The 25,989-nt window shown below is 38.4% G+C and overlaps 3 protein-coding genes and 1 pseudogene across 3 annotated transcripts in view; 2 read left to right on the forward strand and 2 right to left on the reverse strand.

Moving 5' to 3' along the window:
• Positions 1 to 10,182, forward strand: part of tmc5 (transmembrane channel like 5) — a 10,953-nt gene extending 771 nt beyond the window's left edge. The window contains exons 3-22 of the mRNA XM_055157912.1: positions 126 to 185; positions 601 to 806; positions 2,103 to 2,174; positions 3,126 to 3,233; positions 4,146 to 4,248; positions 4,550 to 4,631; positions 4,890 to 5,150; positions 5,425 to 5,567; positions 5,647 to 5,791; positions 6,386 to 6,538; positions 6,787 to 6,953; positions 7,021 to 7,096; positions 7,272 to 7,369; positions 7,450 to 7,545; positions 7,624 to 7,699; positions 8,364 to 8,497; positions 8,610 to 8,783; positions 9,352 to 9,430; positions 9,506 to 9,589; positions 9,657 to 10,182. Of these exons, the coding sequence (XP_055013887.1) occupies positions 126 to 185; positions 601 to 806; positions 2,103 to 2,174; positions 3,126 to 3,233; positions 4,146 to 4,248; positions 4,550 to 4,631; positions 4,890 to 5,150; positions 5,425 to 5,567; positions 5,647 to 5,791; positions 6,386 to 6,538; positions 6,787 to 6,953; positions 7,021 to 7,096; positions 7,272 to 7,369; positions 7,450 to 7,545; positions 7,624 to 7,699; positions 8,364 to 8,497; positions 8,610 to 8,783; positions 9,352 to 9,430; positions 9,506 to 9,589; positions 9,657 to 10,136 (2,797 nt within the window). The 3' untranslated portion in view covers positions 10,137 to 10,182. The remainder of the gene's footprint in view (positions 1 to 125; positions 186 to 600; positions 807 to 2,102; positions 2,175 to 3,125; positions 3,234 to 4,145; positions 4,249 to 4,549; positions 4,632 to 4,889; positions 5,151 to 5,424; positions 5,568 to 5,646; positions 5,792 to 6,385; positions 6,539 to 6,786; positions 6,954 to 7,020; positions 7,097 to 7,271; positions 7,370 to 7,449; positions 7,546 to 7,623; positions 7,700 to 8,363; positions 8,498 to 8,609; positions 8,784 to 9,351; positions 9,431 to 9,505; positions 9,590 to 9,656) is intronic.
• On the forward strand, positions 5,875 to 5,992 carry LOC129410498 (5S ribosomal RNA; annotated as a pseudogene).
• An 810-nt stretch (positions 10,183 to 10,992) lies between the features above and the next one.
• On the reverse strand, positions 10,993 to 14,844 carry LOC110175746 (germ cell-specific gene 1-like protein). The gene is made up of 5 exons (XM_020941958.1): positions 14,556 to 14,844; positions 12,950 to 12,997; positions 12,369 to 12,521; positions 12,159 to 12,270; positions 10,993 to 11,284 (listed from the first exon to the last, which is right to left on the reverse strand). The coding sequence occupies exons 1-5, from the start codon at positions 14,842 to 14,844 to the stop codon at positions 10,993 to 10,995; spliced, it is 894 nt and encodes a 297-aa protein (XP_020797617.1).
• Positions 14,845 to 18,383: 3,539 nt separating this feature from the next.
• sec23b (SEC23 homolog B, coat complex II component) lies at positions 18,384 to 25,674 on the reverse strand. Its single transcript, XM_020941877.2, has 19 exons — positions 25,544 to 25,674; positions 24,199 to 24,426; positions 23,925 to 23,982; positions 23,740 to 23,826; positions 23,332 to 23,568; positions 23,158 to 23,240; positions 22,702 to 22,846; positions 21,884 to 22,042; positions 21,658 to 21,773; positions 21,231 to 21,354; positions 21,082 to 21,162; positions 20,884 to 20,973; positions 20,683 to 20,789; positions 20,261 to 20,414; positions 20,097 to 20,174; positions 19,828 to 19,989; positions 19,631 to 19,717; positions 19,328 to 19,549; positions 18,384 to 18,945 (listed from the first exon to the last, which is right to left on the reverse strand). Exons 2-19 carry the CDS (start codon positions 24,417 to 24,419, stop codon positions 18,856 to 18,858), a joined length of 2,301 nt encoding a protein of 766 aa, XP_020797536.1. The 5' UTR covers positions 24,420 to 24,426; positions 25,544 to 25,674; the 3' UTR covers positions 18,384 to 18,855.
• Positions 25,675 to 25,989: the final 315 nt, after the last annotated feature.

Raw genomic sequence — 25,989 nt, forward strand, 5'->3', positions numbered from 1 at the left:
AGTACATTATTTTATTTTTTCTTGGGATTAGTATCAGATTTAAAAGGTCTCGGGGAAAAAAACAAAACAATTTAAAAGTTCACATAAGCAACAAATAATTTGTATGTGCTTATGTCCACTTTTAGCAACAGAGGATTTTCCAACTCTGCTTACCATGACAGCGAAACATTGGAAATTGACAAAAGGTAGGTACTTTTCATCTGAATGTTTTACTGTAGTCTGTTAAAGTTGTTTTATATTTATTTTTTTCTAAGATGATTTTCAAATAGAGGAAATGTTGTAATGGGTAAAACATAATACATTTTGTTACTGTTTGCATTTCCAATTGTCATCTGTCGTCTCAAAGAGAACTGGTGAGAAATGTCATTTAAGGCAAAATACCCTTACCTTTTAATCTACTTTTATGAGCTTTTATGATCACTGTCAATAACAGTATTATGGTCATCCTCTGTTCCTTGTATGGGTTACAATTTCCCACAAGTAATGTCGGCAAATATCTTTGAAAGTCAGTTTGTTACTGTTGTTCAATTTAAACTGGAAACACAACAAGCATGTATAGTTGATCAATATCTCTGACTTTTACCTGTATTGTTATCTTAGATCCCTGAGCAGAAGCCACACAAATCCCTACGCTGGAGAATGGAGTGGGATCAGACCAGATGTGTATCCCCCCACTGAATCATCACGAGACACAGCGAGGGCACCGTGGGGAGGGCGCCATGAGCAGAGCTGGGACAGAGGCACAGATATCCCCATGGACCTTTTGTCAACTCACCCAGTGAACCCAGCATGGCGTGCAGAACACAGTAAGCAAATTATCTACTGATTTACACCATCACCAGAATAGTTGCCTTTTTTATTACTACATTTAACAGATGAAAGTAAACATACAAAATGTGATCCAAACTAGGGGTGAGTTGTACAACCAACAGCAAGGTTCACAATTGCAACTTCATTTAAGGTCCTACATTACTTGAAATTGACTCCTGTGAGCTTTAGGCCATGTTATAATGTTGTTATATGTAACATACCTGAAGTTGTGTTTCATTCACACATGTTTTAGTAATCCTTTATTATTAGTTTGTCTACATCATCAAAGCTCAAAATGCTCTGTTGTATCTTATGATGTAGTGGTAGTTTTCACATTAACAGCTACCTTTTACCTTTAGTTCGGTAGAGATTGGCAATTCTAAATCTAAAATCATCCAAATTATTCTTATAAACGTCTATGGAGATTTGAAACAGAGTGGAGCACTTCCTGTATTACCACATGACATCACAAGGTGCAACAGCTTCTTCTGTTGCACTGTTGAACGTAGCCTAAATATGCAGGGTTGGTGTGATAAATACGAATGAAACAAAAATGTATGTTTTTGATGAGAAAACAACATTATAACAGTGATTTAAAAAAAAAAAAAAAAAAAGTATAACACGGGCAATTTAAACAAAACTCTTCAAAACGTTCCCCTTCCCCCATATTGTCATAATATAGACATCTCTAGAAGTATGCCATATGGATAGATAAATGCTTTATTGATTCCCAAAAGGGCAAACTCAGGATCATTTGCTCAACCAGTAATCAGAAGTAAGATTAAAGCAGGACAAACAAGACTAACCGGAAGCTAAATCACAACACAATGTGCTACACAAATAAAGTGAATTTGAATTTAATTAGAACTTCATCAGGTTTAAACCAGAACTAAACAAGTGATAACCAAGCTAAACTAGAACAAGAAGTACAAGAAGTGTCATGTGGTCTTTTACTAGTTCTTAAATATAACAACACTATACTTATGACATTTATTTTCAGTATAATATTAACACGATGTAATCTATTTACTTGGTCAAATTAATATCTAGTTTTGATTCAGTTGGTATCTCCATATTGATTTTTTTGACAACCTACATGTTCATAAACCAAGAATAAAACTGACAAAAACTAAAATCTAATTACAGAAGAACCAACCACCTATGCATGTGTACCACAGTTTGAGATCCACAATTCTCTTCATCCAGTTATTCTTGTTCAGCTCCACTCTTCTCTGTTGCTTAGGAACTTTTCTCTTGATACTTATTAACTGCAGTGTTTTGTGTTTTGTTAGATCACAGCTCATTTCGGACTGAGGCTCACTATGAAGAGTCACTGGCCATCCACATGGCTTCTCTGCCCTCAGGTAAAGCCCACAGCTGTTATTAGAGCTATCATAATGCTTGGTTAATTAAAAAAATGGTTTACAGGGTTATCATGCTTAAGGCTTGTCATGTTAATGGGATAAAATATTCTTCAGTATTATTTTAACAGTAATATTTTCTCTAGTAATATGTATGCCTATCACACTTTAAAACTTGTCATTGTTACAGGCTTAAAGATTATGATAGTATTTATTATCTGGCATACTGAAATAAATATGCCACTTGACTTTCTAATCAACTCCATTCAATTATTAATCTAAAGTGAGATATCAAATCTAGGACAAGGAAATGAAATCTTCTGCGTAGACAGGCTGAGGTTTTGAAAAACCCTTTAGTTAATCATTAACAAAATTAATTCAGTCACGTATAATTTGGCATAAGGAAGGAACGAACTTGTGTCAGTTGTTTTGCACAGGGATTTCAGCATTGTTCAGTTAATCGATAATTGTGATTATTCAAATCACAATAAAATCAAACAAATTTAAAAAATATAATTGTAAGAATTAGAAATTGTAAGAATAAACCTGAATGTAAAATGCTTTTATATCTGTTGTTACATTCATTCAAGTTATCATTCAGAAAGTCAGATTTCATAAGTTGGTTATATTAGAGGAACTGTCTATCTATTGGACAATATGAATGCAAGTGAGTATGCAAGGATGCAAGGATTTCACTTTTGTGTGCTCAAATATTTGTAAAATTGTGATGTTTCTCCTCATGATAATCGCAACTGCAATCGTTGCTCTTAGTAAAAAAACAAAGTTTCCTGTTCCCTGTTTTTCCATGGAAATACAAAAAGTGCCATCCCCATGATTGTTTAAATATTAGGTGCATGTTGTGTGGAGTGTATGTTAAGTATAGCTTTTAGGATGGAGCACAAAACAAGATTACTGGATTGTGGGCAGATAAACACAGACTGTTGTGTTGTCTAGGTAACATGACGATGAGATGGAGAGGACTAACAATGAGGAGGATGTTTCAAAATGCAGATGCAAACCTTCAATTTGAGGAGAACGCCATCATGACCCAAGTGGAGAATGGTGAGAATTATATATGTGAGGATATATACATTTTAAGAATGCAAATACTTATCTTTATTGTCTTACTTATCTAAGCGCTTTGTGTTGCTTTTTTGTATGAAAAGCGTTCCATAAATTAAGTTTGATTGATTGATTGATCTTTATTTTCACTATTCAAATACCAGCTTGTAAAAGCTGATCCCGTCAGATTTCAGAAGCTAAGCAGGGCCAGGCCTGGGTAGTACTTGGATGGGAAACCGCTGGGAATTCCAGGTGCCACAGTGGAGCGCCAATTACAAAAACTGTCGTTGTGTCCTTAGGCAAGACACTTCACCCACATTGCCTAGTATGAAAGTGGTGTGTGCGTGAGTGATGGTGGTGGTCGGAGGGGCCGATGGCGCAGATTGGCAGCCTCGCTTCCGTCAGTCTGCCCCAGGGCAGGTGTGGCTACAGTAGTAGCTTACCACCACTGAGTGCTGAGTGGATGAATAATGAACTGTAAAGCGCTTTGGGTATCTTGAAAGGCGCTATATAAATGCAATGATTAATTAATTAATTATAATGTATTTCCAACCAAAGACCAAATAAGCTTATAGATCATTATTTATCATTGTTGAGACTCAAAAACTCAAAACAAAGACCAAAAAGTATCAAACTGGGCTTTGTATTTCAATAGAAAGATAATTTATATTGGAAATAGAGCTATTTCATTCAGCATGGATATGGGTAGTATGTTTTAAATTATGACAAAATAGTGATTTCTGAGGTCTATGTTCTTCAGGTATTTTTAGATTTGTGCATTATGTCTTATTTATGGTCAGTATTGGTCAGTATATGTCTTATTTATGGTCAGTATTAAATATGTCATTATTTATAGTCAGTATTATTTATATACCTGTCAATAACAAGCTTTATTTCTCTTTTGTAAAATAGAAGAAACAAACTTGGTCCAGGAACTTGTTGCTATGTCCACCCGAGACCGGATCCAGGCCATTCGAGATCTGCCAATGAGTTTTCAAGGAAAGCAACATATCAGGTGGGTCTTGAACCACAAAGGTAATAAATCTAGTTGTCATTGTTACAGCTTGACAATGAGTTAAACATTAATCTTTGCAAATGACCAAAGAGTTATCATTTTAAGGTTAATCTTTTGGTTTTGCAACATAGTAAGTTGTAAAGTAGATGTGCAAACATGAGTTTGTTGACCACTATAAAAGAAATAATAAAAATCTAAAGGGTTTCCTGAAGAACACTGTATTGTATTATGACCTGCACAATATTAATGGGAGTTTTGTGATTGATGGATTGTATTAATTTATTGTAATGTTTGATTACAGGAGCCAAGTGCTTGCATTGATATCTTCCAAAAAATCTCGCCAGTTCACTTGTTTGGGAGACTGTTCAGAGCAATTTTCCCGAGTAAGTCTGAATAACTTTTAAATATCTATACTGTTACAGCAAAGCCTCAAATGTTACAAAAGCTCACCTACCTTGCCTTTGTGGCGTGTGAGGAAAATATATGATTGACAGTCACAGAGGCTGCACAGATTCACAGCTATGTTTCCATCCAGTATTAATCTTTTTTAAGAGCAAGACCTTTTTATATCTGCATTTAAGAATTAATGAATTAAGAAACTTACAAGAATGTTACACATATTATCTTTTATGTTTCCTTAGTCTTTTCGCAAATTTGGCTCAAATGTGAGGTCTGCGAGGCAAATGTTGGAGTTGTGGCATGGCACCATGAAGGAGATTGGAGGAAAGTTCGGCACCAGTGTCTTGTCCTACTTCATCTTTCTCAAATGGCTCCTTATGTTCAACATTTTCTCCTTTTTGGTCAATTTTGGGTTCATCACCATCCCCCAGCTAGTGTACAACCCCTCACCAAGCATACCGAACAACATAACATTCAGGGGACTGGAGATCCTCACTGGAGCTGTAAGCATGTTTACTTCACACTTTTTAAATTTCTTTAAAGGTGCACTATGTAACTTTTCTTGTAATGGGCCTACCACCTGCTTGTCTCTTTGGAGATGCTTTGCCTGGAATGTTCCACTGTGTGCCATTTTCAGGGAGACAAACACCTTTGCCATTAATGCATATTAGTCAAAACTGTTTTGCAAACCAATTTTTCTATTTTATTTTTTGTAGCTATTTAATTATTTTATATTGTATAGTTTCATATGTTATTGTTTCATTATTCCTTTTCAAGGGTTACTTTAACTACACAGTCATGTACTATGGCAGCTATAGTAATGAGACCCTCATTGGTGCCACAGACTATGAAATGCAGCTGGGGTATTTCTTCACCATCTCCATCTACATGGTGCTCTGTGGCATTGCACTTATCTTCAGGTTGCTTCTCTGAATTATGAACTCTTTCTTTGCATTATCATATATCTAAATATACTTATACCCTCTATTTCTCCTCCAGCATGGCAAACTCTTTCAAGACAAATTATGTTCTGGCCGATTCAACATCGAGTGGTGCCTGGCAACTTTTGTGCAGCTGGGACTTCAGTATCACCAATGAGAGAGCAGTGAGGCAGCGGAAAAGCAATCTACGCATACAGCTCAAGGTAGTTATTCTCAGTTTTTACCAAATATTAATAGTGCAAGCTGTAATGGTCCCGTCTGTAAACATTTGCCGTTCTATAAGACAGTATGTGGCCATACCAGCTTGTAAAAGCCTGATTCCATCAGATCTCAGAAGCTAAGCAGGGCTGGGCCTGGTTAGTGCTTGGATGGGAGACCACTGGGAAAATCAGGTGCCACAGTGGGTCGCCAGTCACAATAACTGTCGTTGTGTCCTTAGGCAAGACACTTTTCCCACATTGCTTAGTATGAAAGTGGTGTGTGTGTGAGTGATGGTGGTGGTCAGAGGGATGGATGGCGCTGACAACTAGTTGCTATAATGTATAATAATAAGTATATAATGTATAATATAATAAGTTGTCAACAAAATTTGACAACTAGTTGCTATAATGAAGAAATATTTATATGCAAAAATATTGAGCCCCTCCCCAAAATGACATTTACTCATTTTTGACTAACCATGATGTTACTGTCTTCTGCCTTTGTAGGGCAGTACTGGTTTTCTGTGTTCCCATGACTAAATTTAAGGTATGATAGCTCTGAATATTAATATAGTATTCATTATTGTCTGTTTACAGGAATCTTTGTCAGAGAAGGCCCAGAGTGAACAGCTGACAACCTCAGAAAAACTTAAAGATTTTGGGATTCACCTTGGATCTTGGCTTCTGTCCTCAAGTATGACTGTTGGCTGTGCGGCGAGCATCTTCTTCCTCTGCAAATATGAGGAAAAGGTACAAAAAAATTGGGTACTTCTCGTTGGTTATGGAAACAAATATTAACATAATCAACATTAATAAATAAACACATAATAAATATGTTCCAATGATGACAATTGCTGCATTTCCTTCACATTGTAGACATTTATGATAAGACTTCGTGGTGTGATAATTTATTGCTTGTGTTGCTCAATACTTACTACCAGTAAGTTATCAAATCCTTCTTCCTTATTACTTAATAGGGCCCTTGTGTATCTTTACAGCACATTATGGATACTAGCAGCTTGTCTCCACGTCAGGAGGCAGAGACGCTCCTGGTGCCATTTGTGGTGTCTCTTATGAACATGGTGGTCCCACTGTTTTACTCACTGTTTAACAAGTTTGAGCATTACTCCAATCAGCGCAGGCAGATCTATGCTCTTGTGCTCAGGTTTGAACACAAAATTATGAATTAAATAAAAGTGTGTATCTCTTAAACTTTTTTTCCCACTGTGCAGAAATGTTCTACTCAGAATGTGCATACTGGGTGTCTTGTGTCACTACTGGATGAATGGGGTGGCAAAGCAATTTTCAGTATGTACAGTATACAATTATTATTATTATTATTATTAATATTATTATTATTATTATTATTATTTTATAGTTAACAAACCAAAAATATATTCTTACATTTGACTAAATCATGTGTACTGAGCCTGTTTAATAATTTATTTTACCAGACTGATATCAATATGTAATATTTTGACAGTGTTGGGAGTCTGTGGTGGGACAGGCTTTGTACCGATTAGTCATTGTTGACTTTATTTTCCTGATGTTGGGATCCTTCTTTGGAGAGTTTCTGAGCAAGTCAGTGAGACAGTTACATTAGTTGTTACATTTATTTTTATTTGGGATATAGAATATGAAGTCTTTTTCCCCCCCTACAGTATGGTTGGGACCCGGTTGCTTCCCCGTTTGGGAGTTCCAGAGTTTGATGTAGCCCGAAATGTTCTTGAAATAATCTATGCACAAACTCTGGCATGGTGAGAAACACAATATTTATAATCAAGTGATGAATCATTTGTGATAATTCTGATTTAATTTATGGATTTTCTCTACAGGATTGGCATTTACTTCTCCCCTCTGCTGCCAGCCATCCAGATCCTCAAGTTTTTCATCCTATTCTATATAAAGAAGGTAAAAAGACTGCAAGTTATGTTACAATCAATCAGTTTAATTGGATAGACTGAAATCATTTAAGTATCAACAATATGTATGTCCTGTAAATATAGTTAAAGTTACTGACCTCTACAAACACATTCTGAAATGCATGGAATTTTTGTATTACTTAAGCAGTTCATATTGCGGTCAAATATTAATGCTCCTTTTTAAATGTTGGATGTTTAAAATGTGGACTTTGAATAGAATCCTTGTTATAAAATCAAAAATGAAAATCTAATCTCAATTGCAATGCCTCAGAATTGTTTGCCTTTAGTAAAACAGGCTATTTGGAGCTTGGTGATGGTAAACTGAACTGCCATAGTGACAAACAGCCATAGTCAGACACAATGCACTGAATGCCCTGGCTGCTTAGGGCTCATATTACTCCATTTGTGCACCTGGTCAATGATTAATTCAAACCTATTAGGAATGGTGAATGCTTCGTTTATACTGTGGTGTGGAAAATGCGGACCAGTGTGATCAATGCTGGACAGATATTTGTCTGCTTTGTAGTGTTTATTGATTCAAGACAAGTTAATTATGTTGATTAATAAAACAGTACACAAATACCTTAACAATGCCATTCAAAATGACAGCTGTTAAATAGATAAAATAATGCTGTGTGATATGATTCTTTTAGGTAAGCTTGATGCAGAACTGTCAGCCTCCACGACGGACAGGCAGAGCAGCTCAAATGAAAACCATTTTTACCGCTTTGTTATTCTTCCCTTTCTTTTTGGGGGCTTTGGCAATTGTGGGGTACACAGCTTGGAGGTATGAACAACATAAATTTCATATAATCATCTCTTCATACAATTTGACAGAACAACATCCCTGCCTCTATAATACTCCATTTGTGAATTTTTTTTCCTCATCTGTGCCACAGCCTGACCCCATCTAAGCACTGTGGTCCATTTCGGGGGCTCACCAGCACCTTCAGTGTGGTGGAAAACTGGACCATAAAGCTGGATGGCATCCAAGGCTCCAAGTGGGTGAGCCTCATCTACCAAAAGGTCATCAGGAGTGAAATCTTTTACTTCCTCGTCACAATTATCATTCTGTAAGTACATTTCACCAACATAAAACTTGGAACAGATTGTATAATTCATGTTCTAATAGATAAGAGAAAGTATTAGTAGTTTTATTGAATGGATTGGTTTTGGGATTCAGACCCTGGCAGAAAACGTTGTGATGAAGGGCATGGCTGTTTGTATGATGTTTAGGAGATGTCTTCCCCCTGGGGTATGGACACTGAAGGTGGTAGATGTGAGGTCCTGGAGAATAAAGGGGAAGTAGAGATGAGGGGCGCTGGGGAAGGGGTGGAGCGTGGAGGCATAAACCAAAGTAACCATGCACCTGCAAACCGGGGTTTAAATTGGGCAGACTGAGCGCTGACTGGACGAGGAGGAGGTGCAGCGAGCAGCGGGGAGGAGCATTTGGACTTAGGTGATGAAGGCTGAGGAGCAGGTAAACTGTGGAAAAAGCTTTGAGGTAGACAGGAGCGAAGTTAGGTCTTCCAGACTGAATTTACACTAGCTCCATTTTATTCATTTTTATGTAATTGTTTGTAGCAATTTCATTTTGTGATGAGAAATTAACAATGACTGCAAATGAGTTTTCCATTTCAGAATTATTGTGTACATTTTCTGGCAAGTGAGTCAAGGCCGCAAGCAACTCATTGTTCTTCTACGACGCCAGATTGTCAATGTAAGTGTGCTAATAGAGATCCATATATTTACATATTTTATTCTTGATTCCAACATGTACTGTTTCTTTTTCAAGGAAGGTAAAGACAAATCATTTTTGCTAGAGAAGTTGCAGAACCTCCAGAAATCTCACCCTAACAAAAGACCCAAAGAGAAGAAGGTATGTTTTTCTTCTCCCTAGCCTAAATGTCTAAACATATATTTATACCCTTTTATTTCTTCTTTAGAGCAAAACCAAGCCCCACCCAGAAGACTTCTCATCAAATGGTTCCTCTAACTCCAATGCAATGGTTCAAGTCTTGCTCGCCCGTCAGCGTGCAGAGGAGGAAGAGGAGAGGGAGCAGGCCAGAGGACTTCCAGTTCCCTTAGAGTCTTCCTCCAGTGCTCTAGCTCTAGCGATGCAAGCCAGACAGAGAACTGAAAGTCAGACTAGAGAGGAGTACTATAGCAGGGCAGGGTTTACTGAGAACCATGTTAACTATAGGCACACAGCAGAGGAACAGGAGGAGAACAGTCCAGCCTCGGTCAATAGTGTCATGATGCAGGTGATGCAGGCCAGACAGCGGGCTGAGGAGGAAGAGGAGGAGGAGCTGAAGAGGATGCAGTGGGTCCCCGGAGCACCACAAAACCCTGCTCCGTCCAGCGCTCTGATCCAGGCCATGTTGGCAAGGCAACAGGCACAGAATGAGTATGATGATGGGTACTGAGCTAAAGATGACAAAAGTAAAATATCTTAGATTTGATTTAAAATAAAAAAAAACAAAAAACATTTTAGTGTAAATATTGGTGCGGACAAGAGAGTGCAGGTCCACCTCTTTATGCACTTTTATGTATTGTGTATTATTATGTAAATATTTTAATGAAATTATATGGTAAACATCTATCCAAATAAACTCTTCTCTGAGCTAGTCTTGTGTCATTGCAAATGCAACACTGCCCTCTGGTGAAAGTTCTTTATATTACTATATTACGTAACCTCTTGAACTAACCATTTTTGAACAGACAAATTGTGTGTTCAAAAATGGTGAATTCAAATTCAGTCATTTCAGAACTAAAAGAAGTGTGTGTGTGTTTGTGTTTTTTAAATGGCTTGAGACACATTAAATGGGGACATAAGTAAAAATGTTTTTCACGCATCACACGTACATTGCACACTCACTCTATAACTACAGATTTACAATGAGTCAATAACTTATACTTCATAGTAGGCACATACTTACTTATTATGCAATTATGATTATTGTTTAGATTGCATGTCCTCTTGATGTTTTCTTAAGGCTTGATGCACCTCAGAAATATGTTAATTGAATAAATACATTTTCAGCCCATTAAAATGGGTTCTCCAACTCTGAAGGGTATCAACAGTAGCCTATCCAGTGCTTTGTTGAATAAGGCAGGATTTACTTAAATTACAAAAATAGAGAGTGAATGGCTATTTGTTGGTTAAGTGTCACTGACCACTGTCCAGTCTATACCCCATCCCAGGTCCATAGTTGCTCGAATAGTCTGGAGCCAGCTACATGCCACAACAATGAATATGTCCAGCAGCCCTGCTAAAATAGTTCAGCATTGTTCCTCCCCTAAAGATGCCCGATCGCTCAGGTCCGGGGAGTCGGTGGGTATGGGGGTCCTTCTGCCACTCTTGATGCTGTGACTTGGGTATACCTCCACAGATTTGGAGATGGAGTGCACTGAATGTTCTCTGAAATAGCCAAAGGCCTCGCGGGCATCCTCTTCACGGAGGTTCTGCTCAAATGTCTTGCGCTTGTGTCTGAACTCAATGACTGTTTTTGTGTAGGAATTGAGGGTAGTAACTGATGCCCCCATACAGAAGGTGAAGGATGCCCAGGCCATACTGCAACAGAAAAAATACATATCAAACCTTGAGATTCATAAAAATGATGACACTGGTAATGGTAAGCTACTTCTTGGGGCAGTCTGACTGGCAGTAACACTTTATGTAACCTGAGTCGTTGCTGCCCCATATGTTCTTTAATGTGTATTACATGTGATATGACTAGTGAGAGATTTGAGTACATTTAACTATTCAAGGGAACTTTAGTTGTTGAGCACAATTCATGCAAAAAGTTATTCAAAGAGGACGGAGGTTAAAATCGCAAGCAACATACTCTACATGACTATATGGAGTTGGAGCACCTCCAACATGTTTATGCTTTTGGAGTGTTTCCAGTCTGCTGTGCACAATATTATAAGTGATTCAGTCAAAAGTTAAACTAATAATTGCCACATAAGAACATATTAACAATATCTATTATAATCATGGTCATAATGTTCTGCTTGGATGTTAGCATTTGGACACTCTGCCTATGTTTGCAGAGATTAGTGTCAGTCTCTCAGTGCTTGGTTGCTGGAGTGATCTTACATACAATTCATCTTGTCATGTTTCACATGCAAGAATCACAAAAGGTCAAGAACTGCTAGTCTTGAACACTAGATTTAAAGCATTGTGAGCATATTGTAAAAGAAATGAAATATTATCCCCCAGCAATTCCAATCATACTCCATATTGGAGCTTTAGACACCAAAGCCTAATCCGGCCATAACATGAGAGCTTTGCCTCTTTTTCATTAGCGTCAGTGATGCTGGAAGAGGTGAGATGGAGATGACCCACTATTTTGGGAAAACTAGAAACTTCAGGATAGGATTAGCTTAATTATACAACACAGTTCCTTCAGGAGGGGGTCTATTATGACTATACAGATTCATACCAGAAGGACCAGCCATAGTCCCAGTTGTAGGGCCTCCAGTCGGGTGGGCCCAGGCTCACAGTCACCTGGAACACTTGTGTATACATCACATGAGCCACCATGCCCAGAAGACCTGCAAACGCACACAACCATGACTGAACTGTGAGGATTGCAAAGCAATACTATACAGCCCTAGAGTGATATCTATGTGTGTAATAGATTATAGCATACCTGAGAGCACAGTGAAGACAGCAGCGAAAGCGTTGAGTTTGAGTCCGTCGATGATGTTGTTAGAATGGACCAGCTCCAGACACATGAGGCTGAAGCCCACCACCAGCAACACAATGTATAACATCTCTGAAACCAGCGAGAGCCACAGCATCCCTGCACCCGACACAGTCTGTTAGGAAACCCTCTTAGGTATGCAACTAATTATTATAGTCAGCAACTCTCCCGTTTTTGGAATAGTTGGCTAGTGAAATTACACCATGTATGTATTTCTAAATACATACATGGTGAAAAGTACAAAAGTACATTTCACACAAGGTTGTGTGAAGATGTACTTTTGTACTTTTCACCATGTATGTATTTAGAAATACATACATACTTCTTTTGACATACATTTTAGTGTAATTACAGTCCAACAATATAGTCATCAACTGATATTCAGATCAGTTGTTGCAGCCCTACTACATTAAAGAATTAGCCCAATATATAAATAACCTTTGATTAAACATAACTGCCTCTAATTGATTTGTAACATTGCGTGCATATTTTCCTACAGAGTTTCACCATTCTGACCATGCTCTTACCTTTTTCTGAGGCAGGAGCCAAATCAATGAAACTTCGGCACCTTTCACCTGGCAAAAAAGTACCAAAAATTCATTCATTTTGGACAGTTAGGGACTACAGTGCTAAATATAGAAACTGAAAGAACATTAAGTACTTGGTCGGGTTACGTTAAAAGGTCAGCACTACTTGTTTGGGCTGGACAGATGTCACTACAGCAGTGACATAAGTGAGAGTCTGAGCGGTTTTGTCCAAATCTAATCTCCTAATTCATCCAGGTGTGTTACTGCACTCCGGATTAGATCATGGCCAGAAAAATGTGCGGTCAGAAGTTTAGGAGTGGATTAAGTCAATTATGGGGCATATGTTAAGCAGCAATGCAGGTTTTGGGAAGGATTCGGTGATGGCAGATGGCATCCTAGCACTTAACACTTAACAGCTGTCTGATGTTCTGGAGAATTACAGGTATTTACACAGATTTACAATAACAGTGTACTATAACAATATTTTACTTTTAGTATAATTTGTGCCCATTGCACTGAGTGAGAGCAGACGAGGAGCTCTTAACATAGTGTATTCATTTAGATGGCATGTTTTATCTGCTGAGCCGAGCGTGTGGCTGGATTTGTTGTAAGTGGAACATTAATCAGGTAGAAGAAGGGTGGCAACAGCTGTTTTGAGGAAAAACTCATCAAGAGCCATGTTACATAATCCTTATTAACTCAAGCTGTCTCACTCACCCTCCACTGCACAGACACTTGATGAGAGAGAGCGCAAAGGCCCAAATAATCTCTATTTAGCTCTTCATGCATTTTACAACAGTTCACCACAATGCAGACATTGAAGCACACATTTCTCTAATATCTCTTTAGTCTGTGACATGGGCCTATGAGGGGTTTGTAAACACTTATGCAACTTTATTCAGTTCAACTTAATTCATTCAGTTACGCCAGTGTTTGAAATCCCTAATCACCACCACTAGAAAACTTTAAATGACATGCACTTCTCTTTTGTCACCTGCTATATCGCCACTGTGAATCTTACATGTGTGATCTGACCAGTCTGGAGATATGCACAAATGACTACTACACTGGGTTTAAAAGGGCCTGAGCCTGACCCAGAGGTTGATACGATTAGATCCCTGGTTTACACTGGGAAACTTTTATTTGTTTTGTGTTTTATGTTTTTATTATTGTAAAATCTATTTAATATTGTATTTTGAGAAATCTGATGTATCTGCTCCTATGAACAATAGGCCTAAATAAAGGTCAAATGCCAGAATGCCAGAAGTCTGCTGCTCTGGTTCAGAGTATGATAGAGAAATGTTAAATCACTATAAAACACAATATGATAATCAGTGTGATGATGATGATGATGATTATTATTATTATTTAAAGTAGCCTACACAAGAAGGATTACATTACGGAGCAATACACAGGACATATGACTAGCTCATGGCACAACCAAACTCTTTTTTCCCTCCAAACTGAACTATGCCATAATAAGTCTTTTTTTTTTCTTTCCCAAAATCACTGCATTTTCACTATAAGGCTGATGTTTGTCCCATATTAGATTTCTAACTATCTGCTTGCAGAAACATTTCACATATCCTAAAGTTTGGGCTCTTACTTTCATCATGGATGTTTTCCTCACAGGAAAACCAGATGCCGGTGTGGAACTGGCGGAACAGAAAGCGGTCATCCCCCGTCTCCCAGCTGTACACCACTTTGTTAGGGTCGGTCTCGTTCACTCCGTAGTCTATGCACTGGTGCGTCCGAAGTTTACTGCACTTTGGCTTGGGAACCCTCTGCGTCCCCACGCACCAGTACGTAGTGATGAACGCCGTGATGGAGAAAAACAGTGCGAAGAAGTTGAGTCCGACCGACAGAAGGGTCCTGCATCTGCGCGTGGTCCTCATGGTCCGAGTTTCAGAGGTGCATGTTGGTAACAGGTGCACGTTTCTTTCCACAAGTGAGATCCCATTTGACAGTTTGCGGCAAAGTTAAACAAATACCCAAGACTTTCTCCTTGCTCCGTTCTGTGCCAAATGCCACAATCTCATCATCTCCCCCCACACGCGCTGCCTCACGAGCGGTCGCAGCCTATAGGAAGTCACGTTGGGAGGATTTAACGCGCGCTTAGAGTCGGGTGGATTTTCTTCTCTCTCTTTCTCTCTCCTTGTGTCCCTGTGCGTTGGAGCGCTCTTCCAATGCAGCACTAAACGCAACATAACATGCCGACATAAATAACAGCGATTATAAAGCCATGTCAATGTGGGACATTAGCACTGAAATGAAGACCTACAGCCTAAGAACTAGCACATACACGGTATGAGTGCGCATCTGAAAGATGCTCCAATGCCTCAGTGCTTAGCTGCGCAAAATGCTAAATGACAGTGGAGTGGATTAGGTTTGGTGATCTACAGACATCTATATTTAAATAGGCAATAACTAAATTAATGAATAGGCCTAAATAATTTCACGTGTGCCTACTACTAGGCCTACTAAATCTGAAGGCCTATCTTTAGGTAAATTTCAACTGGCAAGGTTAAATTAAATTCAAATGTAATCTTTAGCTCAGGTGTGGATGCATGCATCTTTTGAGCTGGTTAGTGTTTATTTAAATTTAGTACTACCTGCTTGTTAGTGGCAGTGCCAATCCGCCGTTATCTGGAACTGGGCTACATAAATTAGTTCCTCTTCTTTTGAATAAAATGGGCCCCCACAACACAATTGAACATCTGGTCTTATAAGGTCACAGTGGGGGCCTTGGCCATATAATGCAGAGGTTAAGCATATGTTACTGATATAAACCATTGCTCCTTGTGTGGGATAAGCGGCTGAAAGCGGCACCTATGGGTGGTCTGAAGGTGAACTGGGGTCAAGGGCTACATCCTTAGTAATCATGCAGGATTATGAACTCTTATGCCTTGCAGAGGCACAAATTAACAAAGTAATGACTTTGATTAACCCTGATGTTAGCTGGTGTTTTCCAGAAGAGGCAGCTCTAAAATAACAACCAAAAACCTGTGAAAATGCATGCCCCCATCTTACCTCTCTGACTTGGGGAGAGTCACTTTAGATTATTATTTTGAGTATGGAACATATTGATCAGCCGCACACTTGGCCCAGTGCTGGGCAGCAGTGCTTATGACGTCTGTGCAGATGGTGAGAGGTTGTCTCTGAGCTGACCACATAATCCCCTCTGTCCCATGGATGCACTGGAAGTTCCCTGGTCCAGCCTGAGTATGGGAAAAATCACTGAACCAAAAGTTAAAACAAAAATAAAGGGAAAGCAACTACTAAATAGATGTACTTTTTAAACAAGGAAATGTAAACAAGTTTGTTTACATTTTAAAGCAATGGTACATAATAGGCCTATAAATTGCTATTGATGATATGATAATATAGAAAAAGGTTAGAAGCTTGCAGTCAAAATACTAAACTAAGAGTTGAACAGAAATGAAATGGCACTTACAATATACAGTATAATTTATTATCAAAAAATGACTTGCTTCCTGTTTCTTCAGCACTTCATAGGGGTTTTTAGAAAGAACCACTAGATTTTGACTGTGCCCTTTTATTATCTAGTGGTTTGTGCATGCTTTAGATCATATATTAGAAAATACAACGGAAAGCGGATTTTATTCTTTTATTGGACAACTGTAAAAACAGCATATTATAGGCCTCTTTAATCCTGCTGCATAATCTTCACATGCTTCAAGATTTAGTTTTCTGACAGACCTTCACAAATAGACAAGTATATCCAGACAGAATGAAGAGAATTGCACTATGAAAAGATTGTCTGCTTAATCAAAATGCAGTGCACAGGACACTGGGGACAGATCCAGATAGTGGACATAGTGGCTGGTTGTAAGATGCTTTCTACATTTGGTCCAGATTGCCCATTGCAGACTGTTACTCTGCAACCCTGTTCACAAATACACCATATGCGATTTTCTTCTAAATTATTTAAAGGAATTATATGTCATCAATGTTATATAAACACTATGGCATATATGTTTATATAACATATCTGGGACAAAAGCCAGAATGGATTTCTTCAGCCTTTGCCCCGCGTTGCCCGGATCTATCAGGATTTGATGAGAGATAATAAGACAACACATTTCTTTACAGCTTTGGCTAAGCCTGAATCACATGGGCGTGAACATCATGAATGAGAGCTCTGACGTACAAGAAGGCGCAACTTTTATGTTTGCTACTGCCTGCATCTGTGAGACGTCAAAGAGAAATACTTTTACTGCACAAAACATCTCAACAACAGCTGGTCCCGTCAAAGAAGTCACTGGATGTAAAAGCCATGATTACAGTGACATTGTCATTGACAGTAGTTAGACAGTAGCCTACTACCAAGACTGGAAGGTTTTTGTTTTTTTTATCTCTCTAGTACATAACAAGAGTAGATAGTTATTTAGCTCAAATAAGTGTCTTGATTTACACCTCACATAAACATGCATTCACATATTGGTCTACCTTCATTTCCTAACTTAACTTAACCATAGTTACAGTACTACTTTCCTAAGTCTAACCAAAATCCTAACCTTAACCTTAACCTATTTTAAACCATAATTGAATTCAAAATAAAGTTGTTGCTTTAATAATAAAAGGAGTTACATCACGGAGACATGTTTTTTGTCCGCATGCGGGTGGTTAGTCCCCATAATGTGATACTCACGCACACTTGCACACACACATCAAATTTGGGATAAAACTAAATCTGGACTACACCAGGACTAAACCAGGACCAAAACAGAACCAAATTAAGTCAACTCTATATCAGGACTAAAATGAGCTCAGTCTTGGACCAAAGAGTGAACAGACCTTTTGAGTACACTTGATGGACACTTGAATATGTCAGTGACACATCCTCTTAAAGTTGCTAAAAGAATCTTCCTCTAAACAGATAGCCCCCCAGGATTAGTCCTCATAATCCTGGTTCACTGATCCTCGAAATCATACTGTCTGGGTGCTCTGAGATCAGCTTACAGCCACAGTCCATGGTGTGTGTGAGGGGCTTTGCAGTTGGGATTGCGTGGCTGAGGGCTTTATGTTCAGTAGAAACGGATGAGAAAAAGACAATTGTTGAGTGTCATTTCCAATCTGCAGAAATGACCCGTCACCTCATGCACTGATGTAAGCACCACTACTCGCTTTGCGCATAGGCACAATACAAGATTACAATCAACAGTGTACCAAAATGTACAGCCACTGAGAAGTACCAAGGCATGCCAACTGTGTTAAAATTGCATAAATTATGGACATCCTCCCATCTGAACGTGACTGCTTAATTTATTATATCTTAGATTAGAGACACTTAAAAATATTAGGTGGTGACCTGAACAACAATAAACTATCAAATTGTTTTTTTTTCTAACAACCTTTGGGTACTTATTTTGATCATTTTAAAAATTTCTATAAAATAAGTAAATAATGCTCGTTAGATGTATCATTATAATTTATTTATGAGAAAGTTGCAGACATATTTTACTATAGACAAAGCAGACATATTAGCTTTACAATAGCTTTAACTACACACCGCAATAATATTTTCTAGGACAAACAAATAAAATGATAAAATGAAATTGATATCATTCAACATGTCAGAGTTGCCATCTCATATTAGACACAATTATTGCTCAGCTTAGGACAGTTTAATTGACAAAACAAAGCTATATTTTATACAAGGTCCAAAGGTAATTAAAATGTGGTTAACATTACTTGCTCTCCTTAATTGATACAGGAATGTGCAGTTTTCCTTTATTATTTTGACATAAAAATGTTTAAAAAAAAAAAATCTATATAATGTAATCAAGCACCTCCAGGCCTCTCTGGATGTGACTCCTTCACAGAATCAGGGAAATGTTATGGAATATTCTTCTTCCTTTTCCTCACTGCTATGTAGTCAAGTCTTATGCTGCGCTCGACACGGCCAATTTCTTCAAATGGTCCATAAACACCTGCAGACTCACGTCATCAGTGAGGATGGGTGCTCCAGTCTCCTGTAGAAAGACCGAAGCATTGAACTCTCTCTAAAAGGCATTTGCTTATGACATAATCAGTTCATTGACCAGACATGTTTATTGTGGACACTCGCTTATGCAAGAGTCCGCAGTCTCAATAATCTCTGAATGAACAGATGCAGATGTATTCTAAGCACTTGTATATGGCAGGTTATGGCTCAGCTCTCCCTTAGGTTGGGAAATAAAAGATTAATGCTATTTTCAGCTTTAGTAACATCCCATTTTTAGAACCAGGGCTAATCCAGGACATACTTTGTTTACAGGTCAAAACTAAACTCTCTGTAATTAGGACATAATTTAATGAAAAGTATAGTATATGTCTGCTCCATTCTTTGACAGTGTGGTGTTTGGAGTACTATACCTGTCCCCAGGCGTAGAGGTTGTTGTGGGTCTGTGAGGGGTTGACTTTCGAAAGCAGAAAGCGTGCCTGTGAGCCTCCGTGTTCTGTGTCGATGTAGCGCGGCATTGGAAAACGTGTCTGCAGAATCTCCTGAGCGTCATCTAGAGGAGCCTGCAGCAGCTGCTTGAAGTTCTCATACTCTGCCATTTCCTGGTAGCCAGCTTTTCTCCACTGAGCAATAGTCTGAAAACAGACACAGCTTGTTACTCAATGTTCAGAAATTAGTTTAAAATAGACAAAGACCAAACATTTAGTGTGTCTCACCTCTCCATGATAGATGACCAGCTGGAAAAAGGTGTCCATGAGCAGGATTCTGTCTGGGAGGATACTGCTGCTGTCGAGAAGCACAGGCTGCAATAAACACACAAGAGTCTCATTAAAACACAGAATTTCAGAGGCACAGTTCAGTCTCTAGTATCATAAATGGCTGTTCGTGAGGTGTTTTGGGCTATGACTCTGACCTCTGGAGGGCCGTAGAAGGAGTACGAGTAGAGAATTGGCTGGATCATGATGAGTGACTGGGTCAGGTCCTGTCTGACAAAGTGGTGTCTGTAATAAGATGACTCATCGGGACTGTTGTTAAAGACCTGCAGGAAGGGTGACCGCCGCAAGTGGAACATGAACTGAAAAAGACAAGCATTGTTATTGTTTGACTTACAGTATGCAAGACAAATAATAGCTGAAACTGAACACAGGATACATATTTTTTACCAGCAGGTGGCAGTATTACCTGTGGGTAGAGGGACAGTGACTCCGAGAGCCGGAAGGAGGTTGGGTCTTCTTTGTTGAACTGGCCAAATTTCTGACACTGCAACAGTATGTGAGTTTAAAACACTAAGCACAACAAGCTAATTTACTTGAGAGCTGCACGCAATTACTGAGGAAAGTTCTCACCAGACGGATGAGCTGTCTGTCCAACCAGCGTAGAACATCTGGGCCCTCCTCAGACTCTGCTCTGAACACTCCCAGTCGGGCCATGAGCACTGCGGCTGCCTCCTGGTCAAAGGAAGACTCGATGTGCTGAATTTGGGACTGTGCATCAGCCCAGCTGTAGAGCAGAGGAACAGAGAGGTAGAGAAGAAAAAAAGAGGCAGGTAGAGGTGAGAAGGGTGTGGATGAATGACGCACAAACACATGCAAATAAACTACTGGAACGTAAGAATCTTCGTAGTTAGAGCTAATATTAGACTGTGTTGGGAACTTGCCAGCTCAGGTGATTGCATAACTGACTGCAGGGTGCCCATTTTCTACTGAGCAAGTTTTTTATGTTGACACAGAGAAACCTTTTTCAAACACAAGATTCCAGTAACACTTACTTTCTGGCGATGGTAGTGACACGTATCCTCCTTTGTGTGTTAGAATGCTGATACTGAGTTACAAACTGGATTGCTCCACGTCCCCCCTGGGGGATAGGCGCATTGTGCTAAACAAACAGACAAACAAACATTAAAAAACACTGTATTAACACACAATGATCTGAAATCAATGTAATCTAAGCTGTTTTAAGTTTCATGTACCTGATTTACCACTTCAAAATAAAGCCCCAAAGTGGTAGAGGGGTTAAGGCTGCATACTTTCCATTGGGTTGTGCCTCCAATGCCCATTTCCTAGACACACAGAAACACTGTAAACAATGCTGAAGGACAACATTTCTCACATTACACATTCAACAAAATGGGTGGATTTAATTATCTCTATTGTCAAAAGTGACTCACATTCTCTGAGACACAGGAGCCTTTGGCGTGGAGGGAAACACAAGGTCCAATAGCCCCACAAACCTTCAGCTCCCTGGAGGTCTGAAAAATAGGTTAGCGTCAAATGTTAGCCGCTTACACAAATAGTTTACTGTTACTGTAAATCTTACCTTGACTTCCAGGACACCTCCGAAAGCCATACGGAAATCTCCATTGAAGTCCTTACTGAAAACTCTCTGGAAAGTTTGTTTGAAAAGTGATGTGTTGAAAGAGTCTCCCATCACAATGTGGCCCCTAATCAAGGAAGACAGATTGCATTTATAATAATTCTTTATAATAACAATGTTTCCAGTGTCTTGATATTAATAATTTAATGTCATTGCACTTGTTAAGCATAAAAAGTAATTTACTGCCTATATTTAATCTTTAAAGAGTCATTTTTGACCAGTGTAGCATCTTTTATATGTTTATGAGAATACAATGAGCAACAGAATCTAATTTTGTTATGCCAGTATAGGTAGGCTCTCTGTGGTGAGCCACCGTAGTCTCCTGTATTAATGAAAAACACTAAATAAAAAAAGTGACTTGCTGACGTACCCTGTAAGATTAGACAGGCATTTCATCTCCAGCAACCCAGTTTGGTCGAGGGCACATGCATAGATATCAATACTGTGGCCATTTACTGCTGAACGATTGGCCAATGCTTCGTAATACTGTGTAGACAAATACAAAATAACTTTATTTGAGCCCATAAATAAATACATGATTGGTGGTCTCATTGTGCTAATAATGTCATATATGATATTTGACAGATCACTTTTACCTTAGTTGCTTTTTTCAGATGTCTAGCATTGTCCTTCTGGATGTCATGCCATGAGCGGATTGGGGTTTTCAGTTCATCTCCCACCACCATGCCAGGGCCTTGGGTTGGCGGCCCTCCAATAAACAGCATCACACGAGCCCCCGTATTGGGAAATGTGCCCTGTGGGACACATCAGGAGAAGTTAGAGAGAGAAACACTCAGCTTTTACTGTAATGTAACAACAGCTTAATTGTAATCCTCCTTGTTTTTGTCTGGTGTCAAATACCTATTTGCGTTGTTGGATTTCTGAATTCTGAGTACTAAAGGACTCATGGTCTATTTCTCATGTTCAACTTTTTAAGGGAGAAATTAAATCTTGCCTTAATAACTAAAGCTGTGTAGGCAACAAAGCAGATTCCTGGAAGTCCACTTCCAAGGACAATAATGGTAAAAAGTAAAGTAAAGTAAAGTAAGTAAAAAAATACTTTGGGTAATAAAGTATTCATAGTGATTTCAGCCTTCTTCGACTGATGTGCATTATCTTAATGTCCCATTAAAATCAATGTAGACACTCTGGCAGAGCAAAGTGTACAAACTCTAATCAGCCCAGACATTCAAACTGTTCAAGTACAGAGAATCAGTGCTTGATCTATTCACTTATCAGTTATATAACCAGTCAGTGATAATATTTGTGCAAGAATACAGAAGGTAAAGCTAAGTGCTGACAACAACACAAGAGTACTATTAACTATTATGTATGCAAGTTTATTTGACAATTGCAACTTAAAAAGAAATTGATAAGTAGATAAATTGATAAAATTGACCAAAAATGTGGTTACCTCAAGCAAACCGACAGCCACAGACAGGGCAACTCCTGTAGAGCGCAGTGGTCGTTTGCCCTGAGGAACTGGCCAAGGGTCTCTCTGCAGTTCACCCAGAAGGTCGGTCAGGTTCATATCTACACGATGTACTGGCTGCAAGAACCTGCGCAAAAACAAGACTTGGGGTTAGGCCACAAAATTTGGACTACAGGATAAGAGACTTTCATATTCAGTTACTAGGTGGGATAAGGATATTTCTAATATTTTAATATATATACATTAATTAATAAGTAAAATTATTAGAAGTTAAGGCTAAATTAGGACTAAATTGAGAAGGACTCAAAATTTTATATCTTAAATATTGTAAGTAAAAGATTTTTCTTTTACTATTTATTAACTGCACAAACATAAAAGACTGCTGACACTGCTTTGACAAAAAAACAAAACAAAAATAAAAGTCTGCTGTGTCCATACCTGCAAGCAGAAGCGGGGTCCTGAGGAGCCATAGGACGCCCCTGCTGTCCTTGGGTAGCTGGCTTACTTAAACCTAACATCTCCTGTATAGAATAATAAATATTTAAAATTACATACAAATCTATAATATGTGTCATTATTAAATGTTCAAGCCTAAGAAAAGCTGCCACCAACCTGAATCTGTTTGGAGTTAAGGTCCTTGGTGCCCCTAAAAACATAACTTTTAGCAATGCCCTCACAGCTGAGCTCATGAACCTGAACCATGCGACCAAATGTGATGAGCCCCACTAGGGCATTGGGGGGTAAGAGGCTGAGGGACATCTGAAGGGACTCTTTGAGAGCTTGGAGATCCTCTTCTTCCAAACATGTGTCCACTACGTACAGGAAAATCAAAGGAGCTGGGGGCCCACGCTGAAACAAAATGTCAAATGTTTATAATACTGATAAGATGATATAAAAATAACTTACACACTTGGACAAACTGAGCTATTTACAGGAAATCTTCCAATATTCACCCTTTGCACAGAACAACTCCAGAACACACATACAACAAAAGGTTAGAGTGCAGATATGTATATTTACCTGTACTATGTACTCAATGGTAGAGAACTGTGGCATGAGTTCAGCTGGCTGGTTTACCTCTGAAATGCCAGCATAAGACGGTGGAAACTGCAGACAGACAGCTCAAAATTACAAACTTCCTCTCATCCTCTATAAATGTACACTGTCCAAATAATATCCACATAAATATTAAATACAAAACTTACAGGGTTTCTTTGAAAACAGAAGTTGCAAGCCCATATTTTTGCTCTGAAGTCGACTTGACTATAAAATGAAAAAAATGTATTAAAAAAAGGAATAATTACAGTGTTGTATTGTATTAAACTAAAACCATTTCTAATTTAATATATTTCTAACAAATTCTACTTATGTCCTTGTTTATGAAATATATACATTCAAGAACTAAATGTTTAATAATTGTACAATAAAACAAAACAAATTGCATTTTCTTTCTTTTTTTTTTTTTTTTTTTAAACTTACCATAATGGATTAAGCACAGCCTTGCAGTTTGCCCGGCTGCAGAGCACTGGCTCATACTGGACAGGGGGCAGGTCTGGTCTTTCTTTGAGGGGAGTGAAGAGGCAAGAGACAGGGACCACGAGCCGAGTGGCTTCAAGGCGACTAGATGGCCACAGGTTCCAGCTGAATCTCACCCCATCCCTGTCCTCGTTCTGTTGGATAAACTCCTGGTAGGTTGTCATAGTGAAGCTGAGAAAAGAAAGAGCCAAAAATCCAACAGTGAAGTATCTTATCTTCAGAAAGGACTGATCTTCCCTCCCAACTTCTCTCAGTCAGTCTGTTCTAGTGATTTCAGTAGGCTTCGCTTTATACAAGTGCTTTTTTGTCTCCCATTCTTAAAATCTACGTAGTTCCTCCAAGTATGACGCACAGGTGTGTTGCTGGAAACCTGATCAGCTTGTTTTGATGGAGTGTGATACAATGCTGAAAATAGAAAACAATTCACTGAACTACACCTTTGTGGGTGGTAACTACGATAAATGTGTAATCCTGCCTTTCACGTGGCATACAAATCTGTGCCGTGTTTCGTGGTAACATTTGGTTGGTAGCATTTAAAAGGAAAATTATTTGATAATTAAAATATTAGAATAGGACTTCTATAGAACATCTATCCTGTCAGAACAGTTATTTGACAAGCTACTGTAAAATGGCGATAGTTAAGTAGTGGTGACCAATTATTACATATGCCATTGCCATAATGCTACTGCCAAAATAAGTTATAAATAATAAAAAGGAATAAATGTCAAAGACAAATACTTGTACAATTGCCATTAAGTGGTATATGACAGCTGTAGTAACAACAAATAAATAAATAAAAAAACTAAAAAAGTAGAAGTGATTTAGTACAAAATAGAATGATAGAGCGCTTTTATCATGTAACTATCACACTGATTGAATTCAAGGGTCAAGTAGATAATAAACAAACGCTAGAACTCCCCTGACAGCTTGGCAACCACAGAAGGTTAGGGTCATTTTTACTTTAACTTGTGTTAATGTGTTCTCCCCAAAAAAGAAAAGTAAAAGCATACAATTTTACGTTTATTATAGGTCCCTTGGTACGCAAAAACTAACACGTTGACATCTCAATAAACAAACTACTGGAACTGGGTTTATGGGGTTGATTGGTGATTTAAAATTAAGTGTTTGTTCCATTTCTCTGTTTATTTCAGATGATCAGTGTTAAAATATTGATGAAAGCTAAAGACCTAGCCAGTTAGCTAACGGAATGTAGCATCAACCCATTTCGCCTCGTTTCATCAAAGAAGGCGATAAAAAACATAACCATAACCATAAACCGAAATCTTACCTCTTTATATTTCCACTCAAAGATCGTGCTGTGCTCCAAAGATCAGAGCATTTGAGGGTATGGTGGACACAGGAGGACCGAAACAGACGGAGCAGGGATCGCGCAGCCGGCTTCACTTTACTAGAGTGACGTGTTACTCCACAATGCGGACTTCCTTATTGGCTGTGCTTCCATGACGTCAGCGCGTCGATGCCTGCTGCCTGGCGTAAGCATGGGCGTACGTTACTCTACAGTCTATGATTATATGATTATATGATTACACTGCATTAACTAATGATAGAACAGCAGCTTTATATATATATATATATATATATATATATATATATATATATATATATATATATATATATATATATATATATATATATATATATATATATATATATATATATATATAATAATTTTATATTTACAGTTTTAATAGCACATTAGCTAAGCTGAAACTG

Source organism: Boleophthalmus pectinirostris, unplaced genomic scaffold, assembly GCF_026225935.1.
Source record: "Boleophthalmus pectinirostris isolate CB_2022bp ecotype Guang Dong unplaced genomic scaffold, ASM2622593v1 HiC_scaffold_22, whole genome shotgun sequence".
Taxonomy (NCBI): Eukaryota; Metazoa; Chordata; class Actinopteri; order Gobiiformes; family Gobiidae; genus Boleophthalmus; species Boleophthalmus pectinirostris.